The sequence below is a fragment of the Ruditapes philippinarum genome, unplaced genomic scaffold (genome assembly GCF_026571515.1).
Source record: "Ruditapes philippinarum isolate M1 unplaced genomic scaffold, ASM2657151v2 ctg10486_1_1_1_1, whole genome shotgun sequence".
In the NCBI taxonomy this organism is placed as follows: domain Eukaryota; kingdom Metazoa; phylum Mollusca; class Bivalvia; order Venerida; family Veneridae; genus Ruditapes; species Ruditapes philippinarum.
The window spans coordinates 11,236-39,035 of NW_026860737.1; the positions used below are offsets into that span (position 1 = coordinate 11,236).

The window sequence follows — 27,800 nt, forward strand, 5'->3', positions numbered from 1 at the left end:
GACAACATTCATGTACCAGGATACGCCTACGTTACTTCAGTTAAGTGCAGACTTATGTAAATAAAATTGATAACAGAAAGGCAATTTATGTCAGCTCATCTGAAGTGGCCATTTTGAGATAAAATTATCATTTATAAAGAAAAAAGTTTGCACTTAAATTTTTAATTTATACAGGGTCTTTCAAATAAGACCCTGATTTATAAAAAAAAGAATTTTACTTGCGTTGCGAAAATAAAATGTTGTTTAATCACGATAGAAAAAATACATTGCGGAATGCTTCAGCTATTTCCATCACAAATTTGAATTGAAAGAATATATCGTTTAAATCTGGGCCAAAGATAATTTTAAATTCCATGTTAAATCGTTGGTATAAAGATTGCCTGCCTTCTTTATGAAAATACGTATATATCCGTCAACAAAAAAATGCTTCTAATGTTGATTTATGTATAACATTATGTTGACAATTAGCGCACTTTTGTTGAATTATTTACTATTGGTTCGCTTTCCGAAGCCAGTTAAATAATTAACCGTATCACTAATACGATACCGATATTTGGAAAAATGGTGAGAAAATAAGAAAGGTCTTTGTATTAGGATCCTGTATGCTTTAACTGCATATCGATTTAACAGTGCCACCTTATCGATTAAGCACCGTCTCATATTGGAATCTGGAACAAGTATGGCAGTCACGTGTTGTCAAGCTATCAAAATATAGAAACAATATTGGAATGTCATATAGTCTTTGTGGTTATTCTGAAAGGAAAAGAATAAGAAGGAATTACGGGGAATAAATAAAATGCATGCATGCTTTGGCACGAGAACAAAGTAGAGAAAGCTTTACGAGTGCCGATTTCTAAACATATTGCGCTGCTGCTAGGAGGGTAGTTGTCTGTGAGAATGAAAAAATCGTTATCTAATGGAGTAAACATGTTATGCTGTGTTCAGATGTATTAAACACGTTAAGTTTCCTGTAAATTTATCATTTTTAAGTCCGAATTATACCGCTGAAGCGATAACCTCTGTAAAAAGGATTTATTTGTGATATTTTTGGTTAAATACTATTTTTGTATGTATTCTTTGAAAAAAATTATAAATTGTGTATGAGTCATTTGTGAGTTTACGAGAAAGAAGAAGCAACGCCAAAAAAATTAAACCATGGATGTGACTTACTCCTTTTCTAAGCCCCCGTCATGGGGTAACAATGCACGTGCATTTTTATCTCAGTTTTCGGACGTGTTCAGTGCTTTTGGAAAATACATAGCACCAACATACAAGCACGATCGATGTGAAAGGTGAGTTTGTACAATGTTTTGGTCGGTGTATTCAGTATTTGTTTATGTAGCAGTGAGGATTCGGAATTAAATGTTTAAAACTGAAAAAATAGGCAATGACACGGTAACTGGGAAGTTAATGTCATATCAATCTTTTTTTTTTTGCTGAACATTATTCTCATTCCATTTTACCTAAGGAATGATGGACCAGGATGCTTTAAAGGTTTTTAACTATAATGTTATTAAGATATGTGTAATGTCTTTCAACACTGTTGAATACCTAGATGTTAAAACTTCCACCATAGTATAACTTTGCAAGCTGTTATGTATGCAAAGAACCTTCGGGGAGCTGCACGGTTGAAAAGACCGTAATAACATGTTCGCTAGGTGCCAGTGTCCGAACAGTTCAAGCCCTACCCGTCCTGACGTAATCATTAACAGGCTCGTAATGCTAGGAAATGACATGTATAAATACATTTATGTTTTACTAGCTATGCACAGAGCGAAAGTGCCATGGATACAGTAATGGAAATATGATCTTTGTTGACAATGCCTTCCATAAAATCTTAACTTGCGTTATTATACAATAAATTAAATTAGAAAATGAAATTGTGTTGATAGTATCTCCTTGTGGTCGTTGTCCCCAGATGGTCTTAAGAACAGGTTTAACTGTACAGTTTTTAATTTTGTATAACATAATTTATGGCTACACCGCTTTAAGTGGTCTGGTACCCGAACATTCCAATTTGAATTTATTAATATTATAGCGAAAGTATGTGAAGCTGTCCATACATGAACGTCATCTGTTTTCGTCGTAAATCAAAACATAAACATCACCAAAAATTATAAGAGTTTTAGTGATTATGTGAATATAGAAAATAACGATGGGGTCAGACATTGAAAAGTAAATAATAATTCTTACACTTTTACATTTGACAGTACTGCCATTAAATTTACCATCTAGTGATAATCAGCAAAATTGCCATTGAAATTTTTCAGTTTTTGGTACTATTCCGTATTCGTACTTAGTTTTTTCGTACCAATAACACGCCACTTTTTTTATTTATGTTTTAAAATTAGATCAGGGTAAAATGAAATGGATTATGTTAATATTCGTTATTTTTTCCTAGCATTTTATTTCAAAATGTTTGTATAAAAATCTTTTAGTCTTAATTTGCCATAGAAAATTTTTCTTCAAGAATTGTTGGTGTATTTTTTTATTATCTTCTAATGTACAATTTACATGCAGCCCTGATAAGTGGAAACTTTCAATCTTCTTTTCTAAATATAGATTGGAATAAAGAAAGACGTTGATCATGGACCAAATTTTGGCCTCACAGTTCAACTCCAGTTAAGACAGATACAAAATAACCACTAGCTCAACTCATTTTTTTTCTCAAAATTTAAGCTCTTAGTTTGTTCATAGGAAAGTTTGTCTGTTTATCTTATGATATATTAAATATGACAAAAGCTGTTCATTGGACAAACAGAAGGTCTTAAGTCAAGAAGACATTGTAGTCTTCAATGATTCATTTGCATAGCTGTAGAAATATTTTCCACCATCTGAGCATTGGTTACACCTTTGGGCATATTGATTTATTCTTGCTAAGCTACTTGACCGTTGATAATGAATGTTTTAGGCTAGTCCAATACATCAGACATTACAGGCTTGTTATAGATCATGTTAAGTTTTTTTGCAAAAAAGTAAAAATAACTCAAAGCTGAACATCATATTTATAGGACTACTGTACATTAATTAAGATGTGGCAGTAAAAAGCCAGTATTACAAAATAGACAATATTTTGTTGTTTTTTCTGCTTCTAAGTCACTATAGATGAGCTTGATCCAAGTCTCTTTGCAGTATAACATATTATTTAATATGAGAGAACCTACACTAATGTTTGAGATGTATGTAACAGAAAATAGTTTCCTGGAATAGGAAAAGCTGTCAGTTACTATTGACAAGTATTTCATTCACAAGCTTACGTCAGAATTCTTGCCGTAAACAAGTAGCAGTAATGATGAATCATTATCTCCTATTCTTTCTTTGTCAGTGAGAGAAAATACTAATAAATAGAGCAAGATGAACATTTTTAGGGCCTTATATCCTGGATTCAGGAAATTCCAGACTCCTTAAAGCATTTGTTTCCTATGTAAAGCTATAAACAATGATAAAGTCAGGAATATTCTTACATTTTCAACTTTCACCCAAGTTTAAAGTCAATCTGTAAATAAACTGTACTTATACTTAGAAACTGGTGGCAATGGTTTATCACTTTTGATTCCGGCATGCCTCAAGATGAAAGAAAATCAACGTTGATAAAAAATGTACTGAGCTTTTAAGAATAGTAAAAAGATTCAAAATAAAAGTAATACATGTAATTTCCATGTAATGTGCGTTTAATAATTTAATGACTAGTTTTGAAGTATTTTTCACCATATTTCTACTGCATTAGTAATGCTGCATTGCTAACGCAGTAAGGGCTATTCTTGCATATTTTGATCTCTTTTTTGGTAATTTACATGGGTTGTAAGTGCTGTTTACAATGTGTAAATTATTTTCTTTGTTCCCTTAACAATATTTTACTTTTTTCTATTTTTTTAAAACTTTTCATAAGAATTAGCAGGAGTCTGGAGGAATTCAACTAAGAAAACTTCAGTTGTTTATTATTGATAATGCCAAATCTAATTTGATTTTTGAAACATTGCTTATATAAACATGAAACAATTCATGTGTCTGAATTATTCCCAACAGGTTAACCTCGGCCACCAGTGTAAATAATACAATACTTCCAGGCAAATTGATCAGATTTTGGTGGCTTCACAATTTTAGCCTTTTTGATACAGAAACAACTAAAAAGCCATAGTAAAAAAAAAAGCATTGCAAGTGTATTGTTAACAACTTTGATGGAATGAGTTTGTATCTTCAGATTATAGGCATAAGTTACAAAGAGGTCACACAGATATTTACTTCATGAATAATTTACTACAGGATCAGGAATGTGACTTTTTTCCACATAGTCATAGTGCTTAAGATATAGTAATATATTGAAGCTTTGTAAAATCATGATCAGATATCTCACTTTGTGTGGCTCTAAAAAATTTCCTTTAAGCCAATGTGCTACTGTTAGAGAAAGGGTAAAAAGATAAGAAAGAGAGCTAAAATGTGAATTTGTCAATATTGTTTGATGTTTTAAGTTTGGCTTGCTGATTTTATCAGTTCTCTTTTTTATGTAATGTGTAAGCATTAAAATTTAGCAATAATTCTTGCTTGGTTTTATTTTCAGATCAGTTCAGATGAGGTTGTATTCCCTCAACAAACGTCAGTTTGTGCTTGTGTTCTTCATTTTCTTCATTTGCTTTGGTATCACTGTCCTCATTGGTATTGCAGGTGAGTGTTTGCTGGGGGTGGGGGAGGGGGGTTGATAATGGGGAATAATTAATTTTTAGAGGGCCAGTGGCAGTAGTGATGATGATAACTTCTGCTGCCAGTATTATAAAGTCAATTCAGATGTGCTTCAATAAATGAGTAAACTTTATACTGCCAGTTGCTCAGAGTTAAGCATTTTATTAATTTTAACCAAAATTTTCTTAAATGGACTTGCTCAGCTTCCATTTTTGGAAAAGTCCATGATCAGTTTTGGGGATATCAAGATGAATATGTGAAGTTGGTCAGTCAACAGTATAAAGCCTGGTCAGAATGCATGAAAGTGTTTGCCGGCCAGTGGCTCTTTACCCTAGGTTAATGGTTGGTTTATACAGAATTTATTTTAGTTTGATTGTATAGGAAGCTATAGGCTTATGGATACACTTTCAAATCTGTTCCTGGAATCAACTAGTACTGAGCAATGAGTGTAAAGTTTCCTGCTAAAGGAAACAACAACTTGCCCTTGATGGGGTTTGAACCCATTTGGCTAGCAATCATTAGATTTGCATTAACCACATGGCAATGCAGCCACTTGAAGTTAAGGGTTAAGTAGATAGTTAGAATATCAGGACGGAGCAAGAACATTACACAATTCAACAGGTAAAAAGTTTTATCTGTATTCCCTGCAGAATGATAATGCACACCTCAGGGTAATTAAGAAAATTAGCTCTGGAAATTAGGCTTTGAAAGTTTTAAGACGTATATGCAATTCCTTTTAATTAATTTTTGGCACAACTTTAATGAACTATGTAAACAGATTGTCTGCTGTTGTTGTTTTTTAATCAATTTTCTAATAATGGTAAAGGTAGTTTATGAACAAAGCAAGTTGAATGAATAAAAAATATATTACGCTACTGCAACAACATTAAAGATCAGACAATGGAAAATAGATATATACTTAATAATACAAAAGATTGGTAACAGGTGGGGTTTTATGGTGCATTTGAGATAGTCGCAGACCATTTATCAGTTGCTCGGAACTGTTTTTGACAGGTTTATATCCATCAAGAAAAAATGAGCTATCCTTGCGCAACAATGGTTTTCTTTATGTAAATTGCCAATTTCTTTTAAATAAATCATTAGACACATATGTAAGTCACATTTGTGTCAACAGAAGAACAATTGTTGCTCAGCTCTTGAAGTGATGAATTTGAGGTCAGTTAACGAAGCTAACAGGGTCAACCAGGTGCAGATACCGAGATACAATTGGGATTATGCCAGGATTAAAAATAATGGTAGCATGACATTGTTTTGACTTCCTGTTGTTATAGAATTTGAATCATTTATATAAAAGAATTTGTTTATTTTCAGGGCCTCCTATAATTGATACAGTGACACACAATCTTTCAGCCCTAACACAACCTGATAGTGGTCTTGATATGAAGGTATTTTCATTAAAAAATCTCTTTTTTACCATTCATAGTTTTTATAAACATATTTATTGTAGTGCACTTGAAATGAAAGCTTGACACCGACATTTGAACCTCTCTTTAGTCAGCTGCCGGTAACCAACCTGTACTGGTGCCATAATTATGAGGATACATAATTGTGACCCCAGTTGGGATCAAACCTCTTATCCCTTAGTTTAGAGGCAGGCACCTGAACCACAAGGCCACCACTCCTCTAGTTACTTTTAATTTAAAAAATTATTTTGTCACAAAAAGCTTCCCTCAAACTCATTTTGCATAATTTTAATTGACTGTATGGAAAGGATTAATACTTGATGCAGCATTTATTATGTTGTTAAATATCATTAATTGATATTTTACTTGATTTTCATACACCGTTTTACTTGGCTTCCTTTCAAATATAAATATGTGTTGTCATTTATGCATATTTATAATCATATGTAAAGTTGCATTAGAATTATGGATGAGATCTTTGACATTCCTGTATAATGAAAGGCAGGACAGGAAAAATATGGTTTCAGTGATTAGGTAGATAACATGAAATTATAGCAAGATATTGCAAATTTGTAAATTTTACACTTAGTTTTTCTGTAGTTTTCAATTACAAGATGCACTCCCTACTCTGTATTTGAAATAAGAGTCTCAAAAAAGCATCTAATAATTGGAAATGGACGGTACTTGTTATTTTCATCTAAAGCATTTCTTTACTTGTCTGTATGATTTTATATTAATAGTAATTACTGGAAATATTTCACTTGTCAACCAGGGCATTACTGACAATTTATTTTGCTGGTCCTAAAAGGTCTGCACCTCTGGCTTCATGAATGTTTCTTAATTTGTAAAATGTGCTCAATGTTATACACATGTTTTTGTAAAGACTTCCAAATGCATGTATAAAAAAAAAATTCCTTAAGAACAAGTGATGCATGCACAAAATCAGTGCTAAAAAGTTTAAACTCTTTTTAAATAGCAGCATAATATTTTGTTATGGGACATTTTATTCTGTTCACTAAAATATTCATGCATCTTTAACTGTCTTAAGATAACAGAGGCATTCTATGTTACAACTCTTTCAAGAATGGACCATGCGATTATGGAAACATTTTAATTTTATTGTAATTTACTAAATGAATATTGTAAAAATATGTCCATAGATATTACTACCCTTAAAGATATATGATTTTCTTTTCAACCTAAACCCTAAATTATGACTACATTGTAAATGCTAAAGAAAAGAAAGAAAAAAATCAACAAATTGCCCAAAAAAGAGAAGAAAAAAAATAAAACTCAACAAATTTATCATCAGATACCTATTAACACAAACAAGGGCATCAGAAGAAAGCATGTTTCGAGATTAATCTGGATTTTTTTCTTGGTTGCTTAAAGTACAAATATAGCGGGATTGAGCACATGTAATTTCAGACAGTGCCATGTTGAAGATAATATCTGACATGTTGTTGGCATTCTATACAGCACTGTTATGACAGTTATCCCCTTGATAATAGTAACATTGTCTGTATTTCTGTCACATGCCTTTAGACATGCAAAATATTCTTTATTCTTCTATAGCACAAGGGCTTTTTTTCCACAGAATTATAAATTATTGAATTGAGAATTAAAGTTTTGCTGTAAGCAATTGAGGATGCAAAACATGTCAGTGTGTTTTATTTCCCAGTGAAGCACCTGCCACCAGGTCTTTTTTCCATGTAATTTTGAACTATGGCACTGAGAATTAAAGTTTTGCTTTAAGCTATTTAAGGTGCAAAACATGTTAGGTTATTTTATTTCCCAAGGCTCCACTTTTGTCAATTTTCAAGAAGAAGTGGCTTACTGTATAATTTATTTATAGCAAACTCATTTCTGGTTTGCTCACTTTTAAAGCCATGATTTTATTTTTGCTATGAGATTTCAGATATTGAATGCTCATTTACCATAGCCGTAAGAAAGACTTTAAAGGTGAAAGATTTTTGTGGATTTTTGTCAGATAAGAGAAATGAACCCACTCTCCTATTCTTTCATCAGTTATTTTTGTAATGACTATTTTTAGTACATTTTTTTCAAACAAACCGAAACAAACAAAAAGACCAAAAACAATACGCCCTTTGGAACTATTGATTTCAGGGCACAAGAAATACTATACAATCCTGTACATAGTATATTTCTGAATGATATAGAATAGATTGTATGTGACAAGACCATGTGTGGAAAATAAATCTATTCTGATTACCGCTTTATCCCTGCAAGGGTCAATCCTGGTTTTCTAGGAACATAATTAGAACATTTACTGTTGGTAATGGAAATATATAGTGTATATACATGACTGTCTAGATATAATATGCAAGTGTGATTATGTTGTTTAGTTATAATTACTGAAGATGTGCAAGAATCGGTTAATCTTGTTATAATGTCAAGAGATTCTTGAACATTGCCTTGATAGAATGGTTATAGAATTTTACATTTACATATTATGTTACAGTGTATAGATTTAAAGGGACTCCAGTTAGGTTTTTTTTTCAACATGATTAGACTGCAAATCTTTTTTTTATGAGAATTACATAAAAATGTATGTACCATTTGATGTAGGTCTGGACCAATGGTTTGTGTGAAAAATTTCTATTTTCTTAATTTTTATAAGTGAAAAATGCACCAAAAATCCAAAACATTAGAATGCTTTTAACTCAGATCTGCATTAGAATCATACAAAAATATGATATTAAAGTTATTGAGAGATAATTTCTTATCTTTTGCTTATCTTTCCATTTTAAGTGCCCTAGTTGATCTTCAAAGGAATTCAGATTTTATGTTATTACACTTTTGGAACTCATTGGAGCTTCTTTACGATGTTGTTACAAATATCTTTTAACATAATGCCTCTTTAAAATATGATTTTAATTATCTAACTTTAAAGGTGTTTTAATTTCGAAATAACTAAACATTTGTAAGAAACGGTGAATTAATTAAGGTCACTTGGAGAAAATCTCTTGGGACTGTCATACATAGAACATTAAACTTTTTTAACAACTCCTATTAAAATATGCGAAAGATATTTCTAGGTATAATATCTATAAAGCTTAATAAATTGTTATTGGAATTATGTTTATTATTGGAATTGGATTACCATGTCAGTTTAAAAGAATTAATGGTCTGGGTTAGTTCTGTACTTGATTAGTTGAGTGATATTTTTTTAATTAAATTTTCCTCCTTTTGTTAAGTTAATGAGTTGAATCAATTTCTGGAGGGTGTGGGGGGGGGGGGGCTTTTATAATAAGTTTAAATTTGTGAAACATATTGATTTCCGGGGAAAAGAGATAAATAGCTAGAGTTTAATTTCATTTCAAACAGCTGAAAATAAAAACTTTATTTTATCGGACATTATTGGTAATTGCTTTAGAAAGTTTCTGAGAGAAAATTTAATTTACACCCAAGATTTGTAAAGAAGTTTTTGTGGAGATATGTGAAATGTTGATTTTTTGAGCTTAAAATAGCCTAGACTTTATTACTATTATTTTTTCAAGGCTTTATTATAACAATAGTGCACAAGTTTAAGCTTAAATGGATGCTGTAGATTTTGAAAGTCAAAAACCAGCCTCAACATAAATCAATGCCATTGGTCACTTATGAATCATTCTACACTGTGTAGGATTTTTAGACTGGTCTACAAGTTACATTTGTAATGGTTTACCAGTTTTAGGATAAATAACTAAAAAAGTGTTGGAGCACCACATAGAATACCGTTGTATATTCCGGTATATACCAGACAAGGCGTTGGAATGATCATATGCTAAAATCTTGCCTTTTCACCCATCGGAATGAACTTTAAAACGTTTAATACATCATTGTCTTACCACCTATTTATGAATATAATGAATGAAAAATGTAAGAATCAGCGAAAAAAAGTATATTATTTTACTTTGTGATCATGATTTCTGCAAGCGGATAAAGGGACTTCCTCGAATACTGTAGTGAGTAAAATCCTTAGACCAAAAGATTTGAAATTTGATGTCACGTCCCTGTCTAATATTTCGAATGGAGATTCAGAATAAACATAAAGATTTAATCAAAGTCAAGATATCATTTCCAGACTTATTTCTTTTTAAAGACTAGTTTATGTATATGTTCCCTTCACACCAACCAGACTGGTTTATGTACACAACATTTGAAATATTCTGTTGTGATGGAGTATTTATTTTACTGTTTTTTTTTTTTTAAATATATAGTATAATTATATATTTTATATTTACAGACAGGGCCTTTCACATTAAAGTCACCACCTTTATCAACATTTCATCAACAGTTCTGGTTGATTGCTCACATTATAACAGATAACAAAGCTGGTATGTATAACATATCTAATGTTGTTTATTATAAGAATCTTACACTGGCTGCCGGTACAGACCGGAATATCTAGCTCGAGGGTAGCTATTTTTGGCAGTAACGAGACCCTGTCAAGTTTCCACTAGACAGTAACCCAAAGCTAAATATTCCAGTATGTATATGATAATGATTCTTTTTCTTGCATATTACATGTCAAAAATTTTAGGAACAGAAATTTGATATTTTCATTACGCACTTTTTATACCCCCAAAAACGAAGTTTGGGGGGGTATATAGGAGTCACCCTGTGGTCGGTCGGTCGGTTGGTCGGTCGGTCGGTCGGTCCAGACGTCCGTTGCATTTTCCTTGTCCGGAGCATAACTTGAAAACTAATGGTTGGAATTCAATATAACTACATACAATGGTCAAGCACATTGAGAGGAAGTGCAGTGCACAAGAATCATAACTCTATCTTGACTAATTACAGAGTTATTGCCCTTTGTTACTTTTCCTTGTCCGGGGCATAACTTGAAAACTACTGGTTGGAATTCAAAACAACTTCATACAATTGTCAAACACAATAAGGGGAAGTGCAGTGCACAAGAACCATAACTCTATCTAAAGTAATTACAGAGTTATTGCCCTTTGTTGCTTTTCCATTGCTTTTTTTTTTGACTGTTGCATTTTCCTTGTCCGGAGCATAACTTGAAAACTAATGGTTGGAATTCAATATAACTACATACAATGGTCAAACACATTGAGAGGAAGTGCAGTGCGTAAGAAACATAACTCTATCTTGACTAATTACAGAGTTATTGCCCTTTGTTACTTTTCCTTGTCCGTGACATAACTTGAAAACTACTGCTTGGAATTCAAAACAACTTCATGCAATTGTCAAACACAATAAGGGAAAGTGCAGGGCACAAGAACCATAACTCTATCTAAAGTAATTACAGAGTTATTGCCCTTTGTTGCTTTTCAAATGCCTTCTTTTTTTTGTCCGAAGCATAACTTGAAGACTAATGGTTGGAATTCAATATAACTACATACAATGGTTAAGCACATTGAGAGGAAGTGCAGTGCGTAAGAACCATAACTCTATCTAAAGTAATTACAGAGTTATTGCCCTTTATTACTTTTCCATTGCTTTCTTTTGTCCGGACCATAACTTGAAGACAAATTGTTGGAATTCATTATAACTTCATACAATGGTCCAGCATATTGAGAGGAAGTGCAGTGCACAAGAACCATAACTCCATTTTGACTTATTACAGAGTTACTGCCCTTTGTTTCTTTTCCTTGTCCAGAGCATGACTTTAAAACTACTGGTTGGAATTCAAAACAACTTCATACAATGGTCAAGCACAATAAGGGGAAGTGCAGTGCACAAGAACCATAACTCCATCTTGACTAAGTACAGAGTTATTGCCCTTTGTTACTTTTCCTTTGCTTTCTTTTGTCTGGACCATAACTTGAAGACTTATTGTTGGAATTCATTATAACTTCATACAATGGTCAAGCACATTGAGAGGAAGTGCAGTGCATAAGAACCATAACTCCATCTTGACTAATTACAGAGTTACTGCCCTTTGTTACTTTTCCTTGTCCAGAGCATGACTTGAAAACTACTGGTTGGAATTCAAAACAACTTCATACAATGGTCAAGCACAATAAGGGGAAGTGCAGTGCACAAGAACCATAACTCCATCTTGACTAGTTATAGAGTTATTGCCCTTTGTTACTTTTCCTTGTCCAGAGCATAATTTGAAAACTACTGTTTGGAATTCAGTACAACTTCATACAGTTGTCAAGGACATTCAAAGGAAGTGCAGTGCACAAGAGCCATAAATCCATTTTGACAAAATACAGAGTTACTGCCCTTTGATACTTTTCCTTGTCCGGAGCATAACTTAAAACGTACAGGTTGGAATTCAAAACAACTTCATACAATGGTCAAGCACAATAAGAGGAAGTGCAGTGCACAAGAACTATGACTCTATCTTAAGTATTTATAGAGTTATTGCCCTTTGTTCTTTTTCTTTGTCTTTCTGGACTTATTACAGAGTAATTCAATTAAACTTCATCAATGGCCAACCACATTGAAAGGAAATGCAACATACATGAACCACAATTATCTTTAATTGCCCACAACCATAACTCTATGTTTCAATTCTTTTACAAGGTATTCTGTTACTAGTAACATCCTCATTTCCGAAGCAGACTTGTGGGGGTATTAATCACATTTAGTGATAGTTCTAGTTTCTTACAGTAGTGTATGAACTTACAAACTTCATTCCTAACTGAAAAATGACATCATTCTAAGAAGGCAATTCATTCATAAAAGGCACACGGCAATGACATCATTTAAAGCATGAGACTTGTCTTACATGGGAAGTCTAAGACAGGTTTTTCAAGCACCGGTGTAAATGGTAGATAATACTGTCAGATATGCAAGAAAGCTAAATATTATATCTAAGTTTGTAGATGTCTGAAATACAGTGGCATTTGCACAAGTTGCTATATTGGTCTAGTATTGATCATCAAAATTGGACGATTTTTACCAGAAATGCAAAATTTAGAAAAATATTGTGTTTTTAATGTTACTGGAAGATAGTTCTCAAAATGATGGAATTGAAGTAGCACAAAGGATATAATAATGTACTTCAGTGTTTTTACATATATTATAAGTGTTGTACAAATTTATTTATACAGTAATTATGATTTATTTTTAGCTCGACTATTCGATAAGAATAAGTAGAGCTATTGCAGTCACCCGAGCGTCGGCGTCGGCGTAACCACTTATGTTAAAGTTTTTGTAATAGTTCAAATATTTTCAAAGTCCATAGACATATGGCTTTGAAACTTTGCACACTTGTTCACCATCATGACACCAACCTGTAGACAGGAGGAGGTAACTCTATCAAGCATTTTGACAGAATTATGCCCCTTTTTCGACTTAGAATTTACGTTAAAGTTTTTGTAATAGTTCAAATATTTAAATATTTTCAAAGTCCATTGACATATGGCTTTGAAACTTTGCACACTTGTTCAACATCATGACCCCAACCTGTAAACAGGAGGAGGTAACTCTATCAAGCATTTTGACAGAATTATGCCCCTTTTTCGACTTAGAATTTACGTTAAAGTTTTTGTAATAGTTCAAATATTTTCAAAGTCCATTGACATATGGCTTTGAAACTTTGCACACTTGTTCACCATCATGACCCCAACCTGGAAACAGGTGGAGGTAACTCTATCAAGCATTTTGACAGAATTATGCCCCTTTTTCGACTTAGAATTTACGTTAAAGTTTTTGTAATAGTTCAAATATTTTCAAAGTCCATTGACATATGGCTTTGAAACTTTGCACACTTGTTTACCATCATGACCCCAACCTGTAAGCAGGAGGAGGTAACTCTATCAAGCATTTTGACAGAATTATTCCTTTTTTCGACTTAGAATTTACGTTAAAGTTTTTGTAATAGTTCAAATATTTTCAAAGTCCATTGACATATGGCTTTGAAACTTTGCACACTTGTTCACCATCATGACCCCTCTATCAAGCATTTTTTTTACTATCAAGCACTAAGAATAGTCGAGCGTTGCTGTCCTACCGACAGCTCTTGTTATGTCATCAAAACAGACTATTGTTTGTAAAACATTTTTTTTTATTGCAATTTGATTTAGTCAAATTGTAATGATGAGTTTTCATCATTGATGTCTTTATTGGTTTTTGATTGGTGTTCTTATGTTTAATTTTTATTAACTGAAACAGTCATAGCTATACATGCTATACTATACATGCTATATACATGTACTAAAGACTAAAGGCTTTTATGGTTTGCAATGGTATTTATGATAGCTGCATGCCTTCAAATGTCAGAGCTAAATATTTCAAGAAAATCAAACTTGAGTAAAATGTTCTAAGAAAGAAAGGTAAAAAGATACAAGTTAAAGTATACACATTACAAGTGATTAAAGACTGATTTTGCAGAATACCGGTATATCACCATATTTCTACTGCTTTACTAACGCAGTAAGGACTATTTGTGCATATTTGACGTCTTTCTGATAATTTGCATGGATTTTAAGTGCCGATTGCAGTATGTAAATTACTTTGTTCACCTTGTACTTTATGTTTAAATACATTTTCAAAATTTTCATGAAAATAAACATGAATCTGCAGCCTGCTACTTTAAAAACAAGTAAACAGACTGTTAATCTGTACTTTGACAATATCATCAGTCCATGTTTTAAAATATGATTACCATCTGATATATAGTCAATTTCATTTTTGCCCAGGAACAAAAATAGAACAATCATTCACTGTGAGTGTTTTCATTGGTGGAATCAAGGGAGAAGATGAAAGTATTATCCAATCAGAGAATCCGAAACTTGATGGGCTGTCACATAATAGAACAAGGTTGTTGTCATGTAAAGAGGTAAGAGTTCAATACATTTGAAGCCATTGAAGTCTAATAAAAGGCCTTTAGCAGCCATTCAAGTCCAATAAATGCCAATAAAAGCCATTTAGAATATCATGTCAGGTTTCCATTGCGTCATGAAGTTGCTAACAGATCAAAATTAGAGGGCTATTAGATTTGTTGTGATGTATAAAACTAATAACAAAATTATAATAGGATATTGAACTTACATTTTTGTAGGAGTTATACATTTATGCAACAAGGAACATAGGTGAACAGTTTCCTAAAGGAGATGTCATTTGTCACTGGATGATAGCCCTCATTGGTATCAAACAACAATCAAAGTCATTTATGTAATGACAATAAATTCAAATGTTCTAATTAAAGTCCCAGATAGCTTGAAGTATGCTTCTGTAGATAATTATGTAGTATTACCCTATAAGAAATATGAAAAAAATAATTATTTACTGAAAACAGCAAAAATTAATTCATTTAAGGTTAACTAAATGCTAGTTTCACCATTGATTTTTCACCTTCTATCAATGGCCTTTTCGTAATGGAAATCATGCAATTTTCCCAACAATCTGAACTTAAACATGCATTTTTACTTCCCAAATTAGCAATTTTAGCAATACTTCTTCCCCAAATCAAAAAGCTAAGGTCCCTTTCCAATTAAGTGAGTATAACCAATGCTTACATTAAAAGTAATAGTCTTTGCCAGCAATGTCAAGCAAAGTCTGCTTGTACATACTTACAGTCTGACCAAGCTCTTAAATGTTTCCTGGCCAAGTTTAAATTTATCTTGATATCTTCAAATACGATAATTCACAACATATGAGCCGCGTCATGACAAAACCAACATAATGGCTTTGCGACCAGCATGGATCCAGACCAGCCTGCGCATCCCCGCAGTCTGATCAGGATCCATGCTGTTCGCTATCAGTTTTTCTACATGTAAAAGAGTTGGTAAGCAAACAGCATGGATCCTGATCAGACTGCGCGGATGCGCAGGTTGATCTGGATCCATGCTGGTAGCAAAGGCACTATGCTGGTTTTGTCATGACGCGGCTCATATATGAATAACTTTCAAGTATGCTTCATGAGCTACCTATATCCCTCACCACTGTGGATTCAAATCCCAACAGGGACTTTGAATTCCTTGTAAGGAAGCTGTCCAGCTAGTTTTCAGAATGTTAGTGGTTCTACCCACATGCCTGTTTGTGCCTGAATTAATGCACAGAGCGTGGAGGAGCACCGGAGCTTTTCTTCCACCAATTAAACTGGAAAGTTGCCTTATGAGCTAAATTGTGTCTGTGTGACGTAACCCCCCCCCCCCCCCCCCAAAAAAAAAAAAAAATGCTTTGTGAACTACCTGTATGCATTTTATGTAAGTGAGAAAACATGGTGGTAGCTCAACTTAGGTTACTTTGCATATTTATTTTATTGTATAAATTTTTCTGTAAACATATATTTTGTATATTTCAGGAATGCAATGATCTAATATTGTTACACCTTGGCTATCTTGACTACACATATTACATCATCAATATAAACTTTCATGGTCTGGAGAAACAGGCCCACTTCGATATCAAAAATATCATATTCCATGTAAGTACATGTACTAATATACATAGATACTGTTGATACATACTGCAATCTAATCAGATCTATATAAATTCTATTGGTATAAAACATTTTATATAATTATTATCTTAATATCATATCATGGCATCAACTCTTAACTACAAATTTTATTGTAAAAGCATTTCTGTATATTTCATTTTGACGAGTGACATTATCACAGGGGTAAAAAGGCCTTTATTCAAATTTAAATTAGAACATAATTTTTTTCTTCTATTACAGTTCAAGAGCTATAATACAGCTTTTACCAAGCTGGAGATTTGGTTAAGGTTTTCATTTCTTGTGTTCACTTTTATAGCTACGGTAAGACAATAATCTTACTTTTTTATAAAACTTTTTACAACTTAAATTTATGTGTTCCAGACTAAAAAAGGTAATTACAGGATGCCAGATGTCCTTTTTCCAGGGTTTGACCAAAACGTACAAATTTTAACAACTTTAAAAAATTATTATTTGTACAGAGATAGGGAATATTCCCATGGTTCAAAGATAGGGAATATTCCCATTGTTCAAAGATAGAGAATATTCCCATTGTACAGAGATAGGGAATATTCCCATTGTTCGAAGAAAGGGTATATTCCCATTGTTCAAAGATAAAGAATATTCCCATTGTACAGAGATAGGGAATATTCCCATTGTATAGAGATAGGGAATATTCCTATTGTTCAAAGATAGGAAATATTCCCATTGTTCAGAGATAGGGAATATTGCCATTGACAAAAGATAGGGAATATTCCCATTGTTCAGAGATAGAAGATATTGCCATTGTTCAGACATAGGGGAATATTCCCCTTTGTTGAAATCCTCAAAATCAGATTCTGTTGTAATGCCGAAGATGCAAAAGTTAGGGCACATTTGTATAGTCCTTTACCTGCTGAATTTATGTAAAAGATTTGAATACCCTTGGTGTTTGTAGCTATATGACTAAGGTAGAAATTACCTACAAATATATAAAATTCACATCGTACCTGTATGATACTCCAAATCATTATTATTTGTGGGACACTAATTTTAGTGGTTTTCATGGATAGGTTAATCCATGAATTTAAGATCCAGTGAAATTTTATTTGGTCTGCTATAAGATTATTTTGCATCACATTATTTACATTTTACCTTTAGGACAAATAAACAGTCCCTGAGTTTAAGTACCCACAAAAATGTTCTTTGTAAGAAAACCATGAAATTTCATGTCTACAAAATCAAGTGAATTCACAGTATTTGATTCTTTCCTATCATTTACTCATTCTTATCCATGATAATAGACCCCATAATAAACTTATGGTTATTAACTTATATTTCAGACAAGAAATGGTCATAATACATATTTATACATATTAACTAATGATTTCATCAATATTCCATTTAATGATTTTTCAGTGCTCATTTGCTCATTCATTGAGAAAGTTTACAATGCGAGACTGGTCAATAGAACAAAAATGGATGTCAGTACTGATGCCACTTCTTCTTCTTTATGATGGTAAAATCTTTATTATCTATTCAATTAATTCCTAATCTAGTTTAAACATAAGCTTAATTTTAAATCAAGCTTTAATCCTTATATAAATATCTTTTGAGTCTGGACTGGTTTAATAAGAGGAAAATTTGTTAGAATTACCCGTTAGATCCTTTGGGTTGGCTCTGTCGACACTGATCTTGTACATTGAGTCTAATGGTCATTTGTCTCCCACCGCTGATTCAGAAATCATGTGAGGTTAGTGGTCGGTCGATTGCGAATAAATTGTAAATTACTGGTCAGTTATTCAGAAAAGCTGGTAAGTTGGTCCTACTACTGCTGAGACATAACCAAATATGTGTTAGAATCAGTGTGACAACCAGACAAACAGTAATTTAAAGAACAATTTATCTTGAATCCAATCCAGCAATAGATTTAGATTTGTATTGAACATTTTGATGTTAAAGATATTGTTTTGAATTTCTTGCATAAATATGTTCGATTACTATAAATTTTGTTTTATATTCACTTGAAGTGTCCCCTTGAGACATGCAGATATTTATATTTATACAATTTCTAAATTTTATCTCTTGAAATTCATTCCATATTCCAATGAAATATATCAGCACAGATCAGAGGTAGACATCAAGCATGCATAATTTGTTTGTATCTTATCATGTTATACATATTTGATTACTTTTACAGCTTTGTTAAATAAAAGATTCAAAAGCATCCCTTTATACATTGTCGGATACCCACTGTTTATTAACACGTACCATAACATGGCGGGGTGACCGAGTGGTTAACGTTTCATACTAGTTATATAAGGATTGCTGACCGCGTGGGTTCAAACCCTGTCAGGGGCAAGCCGTTGTTTGAGCAGGAAACTTAACATTCATTGCTCAGTACTGGTTGGTTCCAGGAACGGATTCGAGAGTGTTTCAATAAGCTTACAGCTTCCAACACAATCAAACTAAAATAAATTTGTATAAAATAAACTTATTATTTTATGCTTTTCAGTGGATTACTGATTTATCCGTGAAAATTATATTTGGTAATTTCACAGTGAAAATTATCAAAATATAATTTCACTTTTTTCAATGACGAAACTACTTTTTTAAAATTTTCCCCATGTGGTACCTCAATTTTATTTTTGCTGACAATTCAGACAATGTCAGGCTGTTTAAAGAAAAAGGAAAGCAGAAATTGATAAATACCTTAAACGTCAAAAGTAATAAAAAGAAGAAAACTTACTTCTATTCATTCAAATTCCAATCACCAAATTTCGTCTCTAAATTTTTTGTTTCATTTTTACAGTCTGAAAAATACATTCCTTCCACATGCAAACTGCTCTTGATGACATTTGGGCATATTAAAGTATCCTACGAGTAATAACTGCCGTATGCTTTATGAAAAATTGAAAAGCAATGACAGCTACAGCTCGTAGAACAAGTAAACCAACCCAGCGTTCCGAGCAAGTTCCAAGTGTTCCATTTTCATAGCTGCTTTTTTCATGTTTCAATCCTCAAATATGTGTTCTTTCTTTTAAAAAGGTGTATGACTAACAATTCCAAATGATATCCCTCTGAATCAAACACAAATTATTTTCCTCCCGTGAAATACACAACTTTAAAAAATGGCTGCCGCTTACATTTAACAAAGCCAGGTCTAATATAAATTCGCAGTAGGTAACAGAAATATGGATGGATGGTTGGAATTTTCTCCTACACGCATTGTTTGTTTTTATTATTAAAACAAGCGATCATTCATATTTTTTAAACAAAATAAATAATATCACTGTCATTTAATGTTGATTGTCGGACTTATTTTTCAGCTCAAGCTTCTTGTTTTTAATGAGAAATTCGCACGAAATGGGGCTCTCAATGGGGAAACAGATTTTAATATTTATGTTAATATTATGGAAATTTCATTTAAACTTGTTTTTTAGCATAAAATTTGTTTGTTTGTTGTGTAAGATGTAATTTTATTTCATCTCGTGAACTTTAAAAACAGTATTCTCACTCGTGGCTACGCCACTCGTGAGAATACTGTTTTTAAAGCCCACTCGATGAAATAAAATTTCATCTTACACACAAACAAACAAATATCCTCTATATGTTAATGGTTCAGCCATGGGTATCCGTAGATGCCTTTTTCTAACAAACATGCACTCTTAAAGGCACACCAAGCCTAAGAAATGAATATTTTTATGCCACCGCAGCATCTGTGATGCGGTGGCATATAGCGATTCACCTGTGTGTTTGTGTATGTGTGTGTTTGTGTGTGTGTTATATATAATTTCAACCAAACTTGGCAGGATTGTTCCTTGGGTGAAGGGCTTCCAAAGTTGTTCAAAGAATTTCATTCCATGCAGAAATCTGGTTGGCATGGCAACCAAAAGGAATCATAAGAATAAATTAAAAAAATCTTCTTGTAAAGACCCAAAAGGCCTAGAGCTTAGATATTTTGCATAAGGCATTGTCTGGTAGACCTCTAACAAGATTGTTCAAATTAAAGCCCTGGGGTCAAAATTGGCCCCCCCGGGGGTCATTGATTTTCACTATGTACATAATTGTAGTAAAAACCTAAAATACCTTCTTGTAAAAACCCCAAAAGGCCTAGAGCTTAGATATTTTGCATAATGCATCATCTGGTAGACCCTTACCAAGATTGTTTAAGTTATAGCCCTTGGGTCAAAATCGGCCCAGCCCCGGGGTCATTGATTTTCCCTATATGTACATTTAGTAAAATCTTAAAACACCTTCTTGTAAAGACCCAAAAGGCCTAGAGCTTAGATATTTTGCATAAGGCATTGTCTGGTAGTCCTCTACCCAGATTGTTCAAATTATAGCCCTGGGGTCAAAATTGGCCCCGCCCCAGGGGTCATTGGTTTTCCTTATATGTATAAAGTAAAAACTTAAAAAAATTCTTCTAGCAATTGACAAATGCTAGCATGAAACATTGTGTTGTAAACCTCTAGCAAGATTGTTCAAATTATGGCCCTGGGGCCAAAATTGCCCCCGCCCTGGGGGTCATTGATTTCAATATATACATATAAAAAAAAAAAAAAATCTTATTGTCTGAAGGTACAAGGCTTAGAGCTTAAATATTTGTTAAATAATATCATCTAAGGTACTCTACCAAAGTTGTTCAAATTTTGTCTCTTGTGCCAAAATTAGCCCCGCCCCTGGGAGCCATAGGTTTATCTTATATGTTTATAGTTAAAACTTAAAAAATCATCTTCTCTAAATTTACAAAGGATAGAGTTAAGATATTTTGCATGAAACATTGTGTAGTGAACCTCTAGAAATATTGTTCAAATTATAGCCTTGGGGTCAAAATTGGTTCCGCCCCGGGGGTCATTGATTTTCATTATGTACATATAGTAAAAAAAAAAAATTTGTCTGAAGGTTCAAGGCATAGAGCTTTGATGTTTGATATATAATATCATCTATAGGTCCTCTACCAAAGTTGTTCAAATGTCAAAAATTGGCCCTGCCCGGGGGCAGTGATTCTCATTATGTACACATAGTAAAAACAGAAAATGAAACAAATGTTTTCTGAATGGGAGAAAGCTATAGCTTATATATTTGACTTGAAATGTTGTTTGGTGGACCTGTATCAAGATTGTTATTAAACCCTTGGGTCAAAATTATGCCTTGCCCAAGGGGACAGTGACCTACTTTCTTGTCCTTTGATGTACAGCAATGACATTTTGACCATGTGCACAGTTTTAGTTGTAAAATTGAACTTTGACCTAGATTTTGATGATGTGACCTACTTTCTTGTCCTTTGATGTACAGCTATGAAATTTGAACCATGTGGTGGCATAGCATTTTTCTCAAATGCAATCTTGTTTTCTTTCTGTATAAAGGGCAAACATGTATTTTATAATGTGATAATTATTGACTTAGGACATTTGAGATGCTTATTGCCTGATGAAATTAGTGCTGAATGAGAAATAATTTATGATAAAGGTAGGAAAATGGAAGCAAAGTGGAATTTGGACTTCTATACATACTGTATTAATTGCCAAAATACAAAAGAAGCAAAAACTGCTCAGCTGTATGTTTAATGAGTAGATGTGGAAGCTGTAAAAGGGCACCAAAATTTTTTTTCTTCAAGAAATGAAAATGGCATTTTTTGGGCTTAATGGGCCTTTAATTTGCATGACAATTTTTGTTTACTTCAAGTATTAATGAGTTATTATTGATGTATCAAATGTAATAATTTTTATATCATATTTGGTAATGTTTAAAGGGTATAAATCTATATCTGATGAAATATTGTAATAAAATTTATCAACAGTAAAATTATATTCAGGTTCCATTATTATATGGTTGATTCCCGATAAAGTTGTATCATAGAATGTCTCTGTTATTCAGTACACATGAATAATGTACATAAACGGAATGAAATGTTCTGCAACGAAATATTATTTTGCTATTTTAAGTAGGGTTTAATCCGTTTAGCAATGATTTTGTGCATGCACCAATTGCCTTGAAGGCAAAAGATTACCATATTTATTTCATACAAGCATTTTGGAAGTATAATTTTTTAAAATTTAAACAATAATTTTTGCATCAGATATATAGCTTATACACTTAAACAATTTTTTTAACTTAATAAAGATGAGTTATTTTTGTATTACAGATCCAATATTTCCGTTGACTTTCCTTGTTGATAGCTGGGTACCAGGAATGTTTGACGGGATATTTCAGGCATCATTTCTGTGTGGGTTGTTACTATTCTGGTTATGTATATACCATGGAGTTAGACAGGTAAAGATATTTATGTGTACAAGATGTAATAATGTCATTATTTGATATGACATTTTAAAGCTGCCTTCAGCTTTAATTGTCTGTTGGAAAAACAATTCTGTGTTTTCTCAAACTAAGTATTTCATTAATTTTTATATTGGAAAAACTGTTAAGCCTTTATCAAAACAGCATCCCGAGAGTTATTTATAAAGCATCAGTGATCTACGTTTCTAAAAATAGAAGATGCGGGAACAAACCACCCGCTTTACATATACTTTAAATATAGAGAGCTGACTTGGAGATCAGAGGTATCGAGGGGTTTTCTTATTGTTTATGTATTTTTTTATTGTCGGCAAATTTCATTTTCCACCTTAATTCTTTTGATTTGGTTATTATGTGAAATGATTTATTTAAAAATAGCATTTAACCTTTAGAAAAGCTGAAGGCTGCTTTAAATATTTCTGCTTATCATTTTACATTGAAAAGTATCATGATAAATCATATGAGGGACTTTGAATTCTTTCATGTGAGGAAGCTTAACAACTAGTGTACAAAAGATCAGTGGTTTTACTCAGATGCCCAAGGTCTTCCTCCACCAGTAGAGCTGGAAAGTTGTCAGCATAAAAGTGTTTGTGTGACATCCAGATAAAGGTCTTTGTTGACCTAAACTGGTTAATCCTATAAAAAATAGTATTAAAAAATTTCTTCTATTTTGTTGAATATATAGTAATTAAAAATCATTTTCCTGTGGAATGCAAGTTCCTCTTTTTGATGCTAAGTTCAGTGAATAAAAATTTGTTTGTGGAATGCAAGTTCCTCTTTTTGATGCTAAGTTCAGTGAATTAAAATTTGTTTTCAGACTGACAGACGGTTTTGGAAATTTTATTTTCCTAAGTTATTGATAGTTGGGTTAATATGGATATCAGCGGTCACTTTGGCATCCTGGCAAGAGTACAATGAACTACAGGACCCAACATACTTTTACAGGCTTGATACAAGCAACTTTATGGTAGGTACTTTTTATTAGACTATAAAAAATTGACATTTCGTCATTAATTGTGACACATTTTATATTTTGTAGTAATGAAAGTATAATGTTGAGCTCACAGTTTATATCTGTGCACAAGTTGTGATTTATACATACTAAAATAGATATCATTAGAACCAACTGGTGATACTGTATTACACCATTCAGTTACTGCATTTCACATTAATGCCAAATGTAGGCATACAAAGTTTTAGCTTTAAGTTTAAACTCGTTATTCAAGCTTGATTTTGAAAACTTTCTTTCACTTTCTCAACAAAGATTGTTGATATATTTTCAGGGTTTTAAGATATTTTTCTTCATAGTTGGTAGTGTATATCTTCTCTATCTGCTGTATTTGTTGGTGCGAGCGTATGCTGAACTTAGATCCATGCCATACTTTGGTAAATATTTCATCTCGCATATATTTGCTTTGATTAAATGTAGTATTAATAAATAAATGTTTTTTGTTGTTTGTTTACTTTGGTTTAATTTTAGTTTTTTTTACTGCTGGTTATATTTCTCATAAAGGCACATCATGCTTCAGAAATAAATAATTTATTTACTACGTACAAACAGCACACATGTTTAATAACTTTTAAATAATGGTTTAAAGCATGTTAGATGCTTGTTACCTGTTAAAAGTAGGGCTAAATGTAAAAAATTTTGTCATAAAGGTAGCATAATATATTAAAAAAGTAGTATTTTGACTTCCAAAATTGTATTAGAATACAATATACAGGTTTAGCACTGGACTGACTTCTGGAATAAGTATAATTAAATTTGTGTCGATAACTATGTCAAAATTTCGCAGAAGAGTTATCAAAATTTGTAATTTCCGAAATTATATTGATTTTTTTCTTTTTCTATACTTTTACAAAGGAAAGCTTGATATATGATTCCAAAAGATTTTTTTATACAAGGTGATATTTTTTGTGTTTCAGATTTAAGACTGAAGTTCATGACGTTTCTAATGTTGATAGTTCTATCAATAAGCATTACTATCACAGTATTACGGTTTGGGCGGGCCGCGTTACAGGACAATTTTGTTGCGGAGTTGTCTACCCACTACGAGAACTCGGCAGAATTTGTAGCATTCTATGGGTTGTTGAATACATACATGTACACAATGGCGTTTGTGTACTCGCCCTCACCGAATGCAGTATTTGGTATGTTTTCGTCTGTGCACAATAATTGACATATTTCATATTACCAGCATAAATTTGTGATCTTTCACAGAAGAGCTGATTGTTACTGCTTATTCCTAAGGGCATTGACATTTAAGACCTTTTTTGTCGAAGTTATGCTGGTTCATTTATTTTGGACAAAAATTGTAAAATTTACATTTCTAAGGGGAATGAAAGAATAAGAAATTTATATTTGGAACATAGAAATTGTTTTCATGTAATAATATTTATTGTGAAAGTTTTCTGTTTTAGTCTGGTTAAATGTTTTCTTGTTTTTTTTCAGAAACTCATTTCAAGGACAATCCCGGTCTTTCAATGTTGAATGATTCTGATGAAGAGGTGCATTATGGGTAGGTTTAAGTTAAAATCTCAATTTAACCATATTATAAACATTGAGTTGTTTTTTATTGCATATCATTTACTGATTTTCATTCATGAGCTGGTTTCTTTTCACTCAAGCACAGTCTTGTCTCCTTAACCATTGTATTTTCTTTAAATTGTCTCCGTAACATTTCAATTTGTATTTCCTTTCAATTGTCTCCCTTACATTTGTATTTCCTTTCAATTGTCTCCCTTACATTTGTATTTCCTTTAAATTGTCTCCCTTACATCTGTATTTCCTTTGGATTGTCTTCCTTACATTTATATTTCCTTTCAATCGTCTCCCTTATATTTGATTTCCTTTGGATTATCTCCCTTACATTTATATTTCCTTTAAATTGTCTCCCTTACATTTGTGTTTCCTTTCAATTGTCCCCCTTATATTTGATTTCCTTTCAATTGTCTCCGTTACATTTGAATTTTCTTTAAATTGTCTCTGTTACATTTGAATTTTCTTTAAATTGTCTCCCTTACATTTGCATTGCCTTTCAATTGTCTCCCTTACATTTGTATTGCCTTTAAATTATCTCCCTTTCATTTGTATTTCTTATCATTTTCATGTTTTTTTTTTCCAGATCTGACACAGAGAGTATAGGGCTGACTAGAGTGAGACCAAATGCTGTTGGGAAATATGACAGTGATTAGAGTTACCTTCCTTGGGACAAAAGTTAGCACCCTTGTTGTGACTAGAGTAACTTCCCTTTTAACAAGAGCTACTGCCATTGTAACAAGAGTTAACTTATCTGTTATCAGAGTTAGCATCTTTGAGACAAGAATTCTTTTGACAATGACAAAAATGTGCACTCTTGGTTCAAGTGACAGGTTATCTCCCATGCGGCAAGAATCAACTCCTTTGTTAAATAGAGTAAGCTCTTTTTAGACTAGAGTTAGTGCCCTTGTTATTGCAATATGACCGGACACTAGTCATGTTTTAAGTATCATTAATAAAATATAAAATGTAATCTCTGTGATGGGACAGTAGATAAAATGTAGAATATTAAAAAGTCAGTCTTGTGTCTGTGATGTCATCAAAAATTGAGAAAAGAAATGTTGTTGTTATTAGGTGATACTTTTTCCTTTGCATTTATTTGTTTTGTCAACATGTAATATTTTTCAAGAATATTGACATTTATAAGATACAAGCTTGCCAGTATGTTAGATAGATAAAAGTAGAAATTGTAGAATTATTAGATTTTTGGTGTTAGATAAAAAAAATTGTGGGCTTGATAAATAACCATTAAATGTTATTAGTTCATATGAATAGATGTAAATTCATTTATCATATTAGAGTAACAGTCATATTTGAATTTTGGTGAATTTTTTTTTTTGTAACAAAATCAGAAATCCACACTGTAGACGAAATTTTTGTTTTCTTATTCAAACCAATGTAAGACATGCATAACATTCCTTATATTTTTCTGTTGTTTTTAATGGTGTTGAATCCCAGTGACCATGAAATTTTCATGTCTAGAATTTGTGATAATTGTGCAATATAGAGATAGAGGTTTTATTTTTACTGAGGATTAATTTTAGTAGTTAATAGTGATAATGTCCTATGGTTTAAAAAAAATAATTGGAATATTTTTCAAATGTGATAGTTATAATTTTGCAATAGAGTGGGATAGTTTAAAGTAGTGCAGGTTAGTGAGGTGTGACTGTGGGATAATCAATTGACTTAAACTGTAATAGCCATTTGTACTATAGTACTAAGTGACATGTGCCTGTGGAATTAATCTTTGACTTAAACTTTGATAGCCATGTGTACTTTAATACAAGATGCAAGTGTGAATACAAGTAAAACAAATAAACAAAAGTACAGTATAGCCCCTGCAGAGCAGCCTCCTGTATACCAATAACCTCTTTAAAACAACCATATACTTTTTTCCAAAATGGTGATAAAATATCCCAACAAATTCAATCTCTCTCTTGAGCAACGTATTAGCAATAGCCAAAAATCTTTGTGTCCCAAAAGGTGTTATCCTGCATGAACTTGTACAGTAAATCCTTTTTATTACAACTTGCCAAAGCATTTAGTACCATGGTATCGTCAATTATAATCCAAAGATTTTTTGCAATAGAAAATAGCAATTTTAGTGACCAAATCCTATAGTCAAAGCAATGAATGATAGCTTCCTGTGATAAAAACATGGTTTTAATGAATATTTTTATTGATATTAAGGGGGAGGAAGCAATCTGAAAATTAAAGTAGTGAAGTTCAGCTAGTCATACTATTTTTGATTTTTTTAGTGTGTAAATTTTAACAGTTAAGAAAAGAAAAACAATGTCTTATACGTGTGATTAGGAATGAAAAATGGTACACTATGTACTGGTAGGCCATTTAACTAGACCACCTTTGGTATATGTTTTAATTATGGGACTGTACCATAGATATACATTGTTTGTGATACAGTAACGAAAAGGGGACTATTGGAAGTCTGGCCCTGAGGTTATAAAACTTTTTTCTGAGCTGTATGTCAAATCTCAGGATTTCTATTGGTCAATGATTACCA

At 32.4% G+C, this 27,800-nt stretch overlaps 1 protein-coding gene across 2 annotated transcripts; it reads left to right on the top strand.

The window, feature by feature from the left end:
- The first annotated feature begins 629 nt into the window (after nucleotides 1-629).
- Nucleotides 630-27,580, top strand: LOC132713210 (transmembrane protein 181-like). Of its 2 annotated transcripts, none has more exons than XM_060695698.1 (14): nucleotides 630-1,292; nucleotides 4,559-4,662; nucleotides 6,010-6,083; nucleotides 10,351-10,441; nucleotides 14,723-14,862; nucleotides 16,330-16,452; nucleotides 16,708-16,788; nucleotides 17,863-17,962; nucleotides 22,592-22,719; nucleotides 23,558-23,707; nucleotides 24,024-24,126; nucleotides 24,667-24,891; nucleotides 25,193-25,259; nucleotides 25,866-27,580. In XM_060695698.1, the coding sequence occupies exons 1-14, from the start codon at nucleotides 1,156-1,158 to the stop codon at nucleotides 25,933-25,935; spliced, it is 1,593 nt and encodes a 530-aa protein (XP_060551681.1). In that variant the 5' UTR covers nucleotides 630-1,155; the 3' UTR covers nucleotides 25,936-27,580. The 2 variants fall into 2 exon arrangements, with proteins under 2 accessions (XP_060551681.1, XP_060551682.1); XM_060695699.1 differs by lacking the exon at nucleotides 630-1,292 and adding an exon at nucleotides 2,020-2,175.
- Nucleotides 27,581-27,800: the final 220 nt, after the last annotated feature.

Bases quoted from the DNA above. Each gene is read 5' to 3' on its own strand.
- LOC132713210 (XM_060695698.1), top strand. From the start codon at position 1,156: ATGGATGTGACTTACTCCTTTTCTAAGCCCCCGTCATGGGGTAACAAT. The intron at 10,442-14,722 runs GTATGTATAACA...ATTTTTGCCCAG, and splicing joins TATAACAGATAACAAAGCTG to GAACAAAAATAGAACAATCA. The intron at 17,963-22,591 runs GTAAAATCTTTA...TTTGTATTACAG, and splicing joins ACTTCTTCTTCTTTATGATG to ATCCAATATTTCCGTTGACT.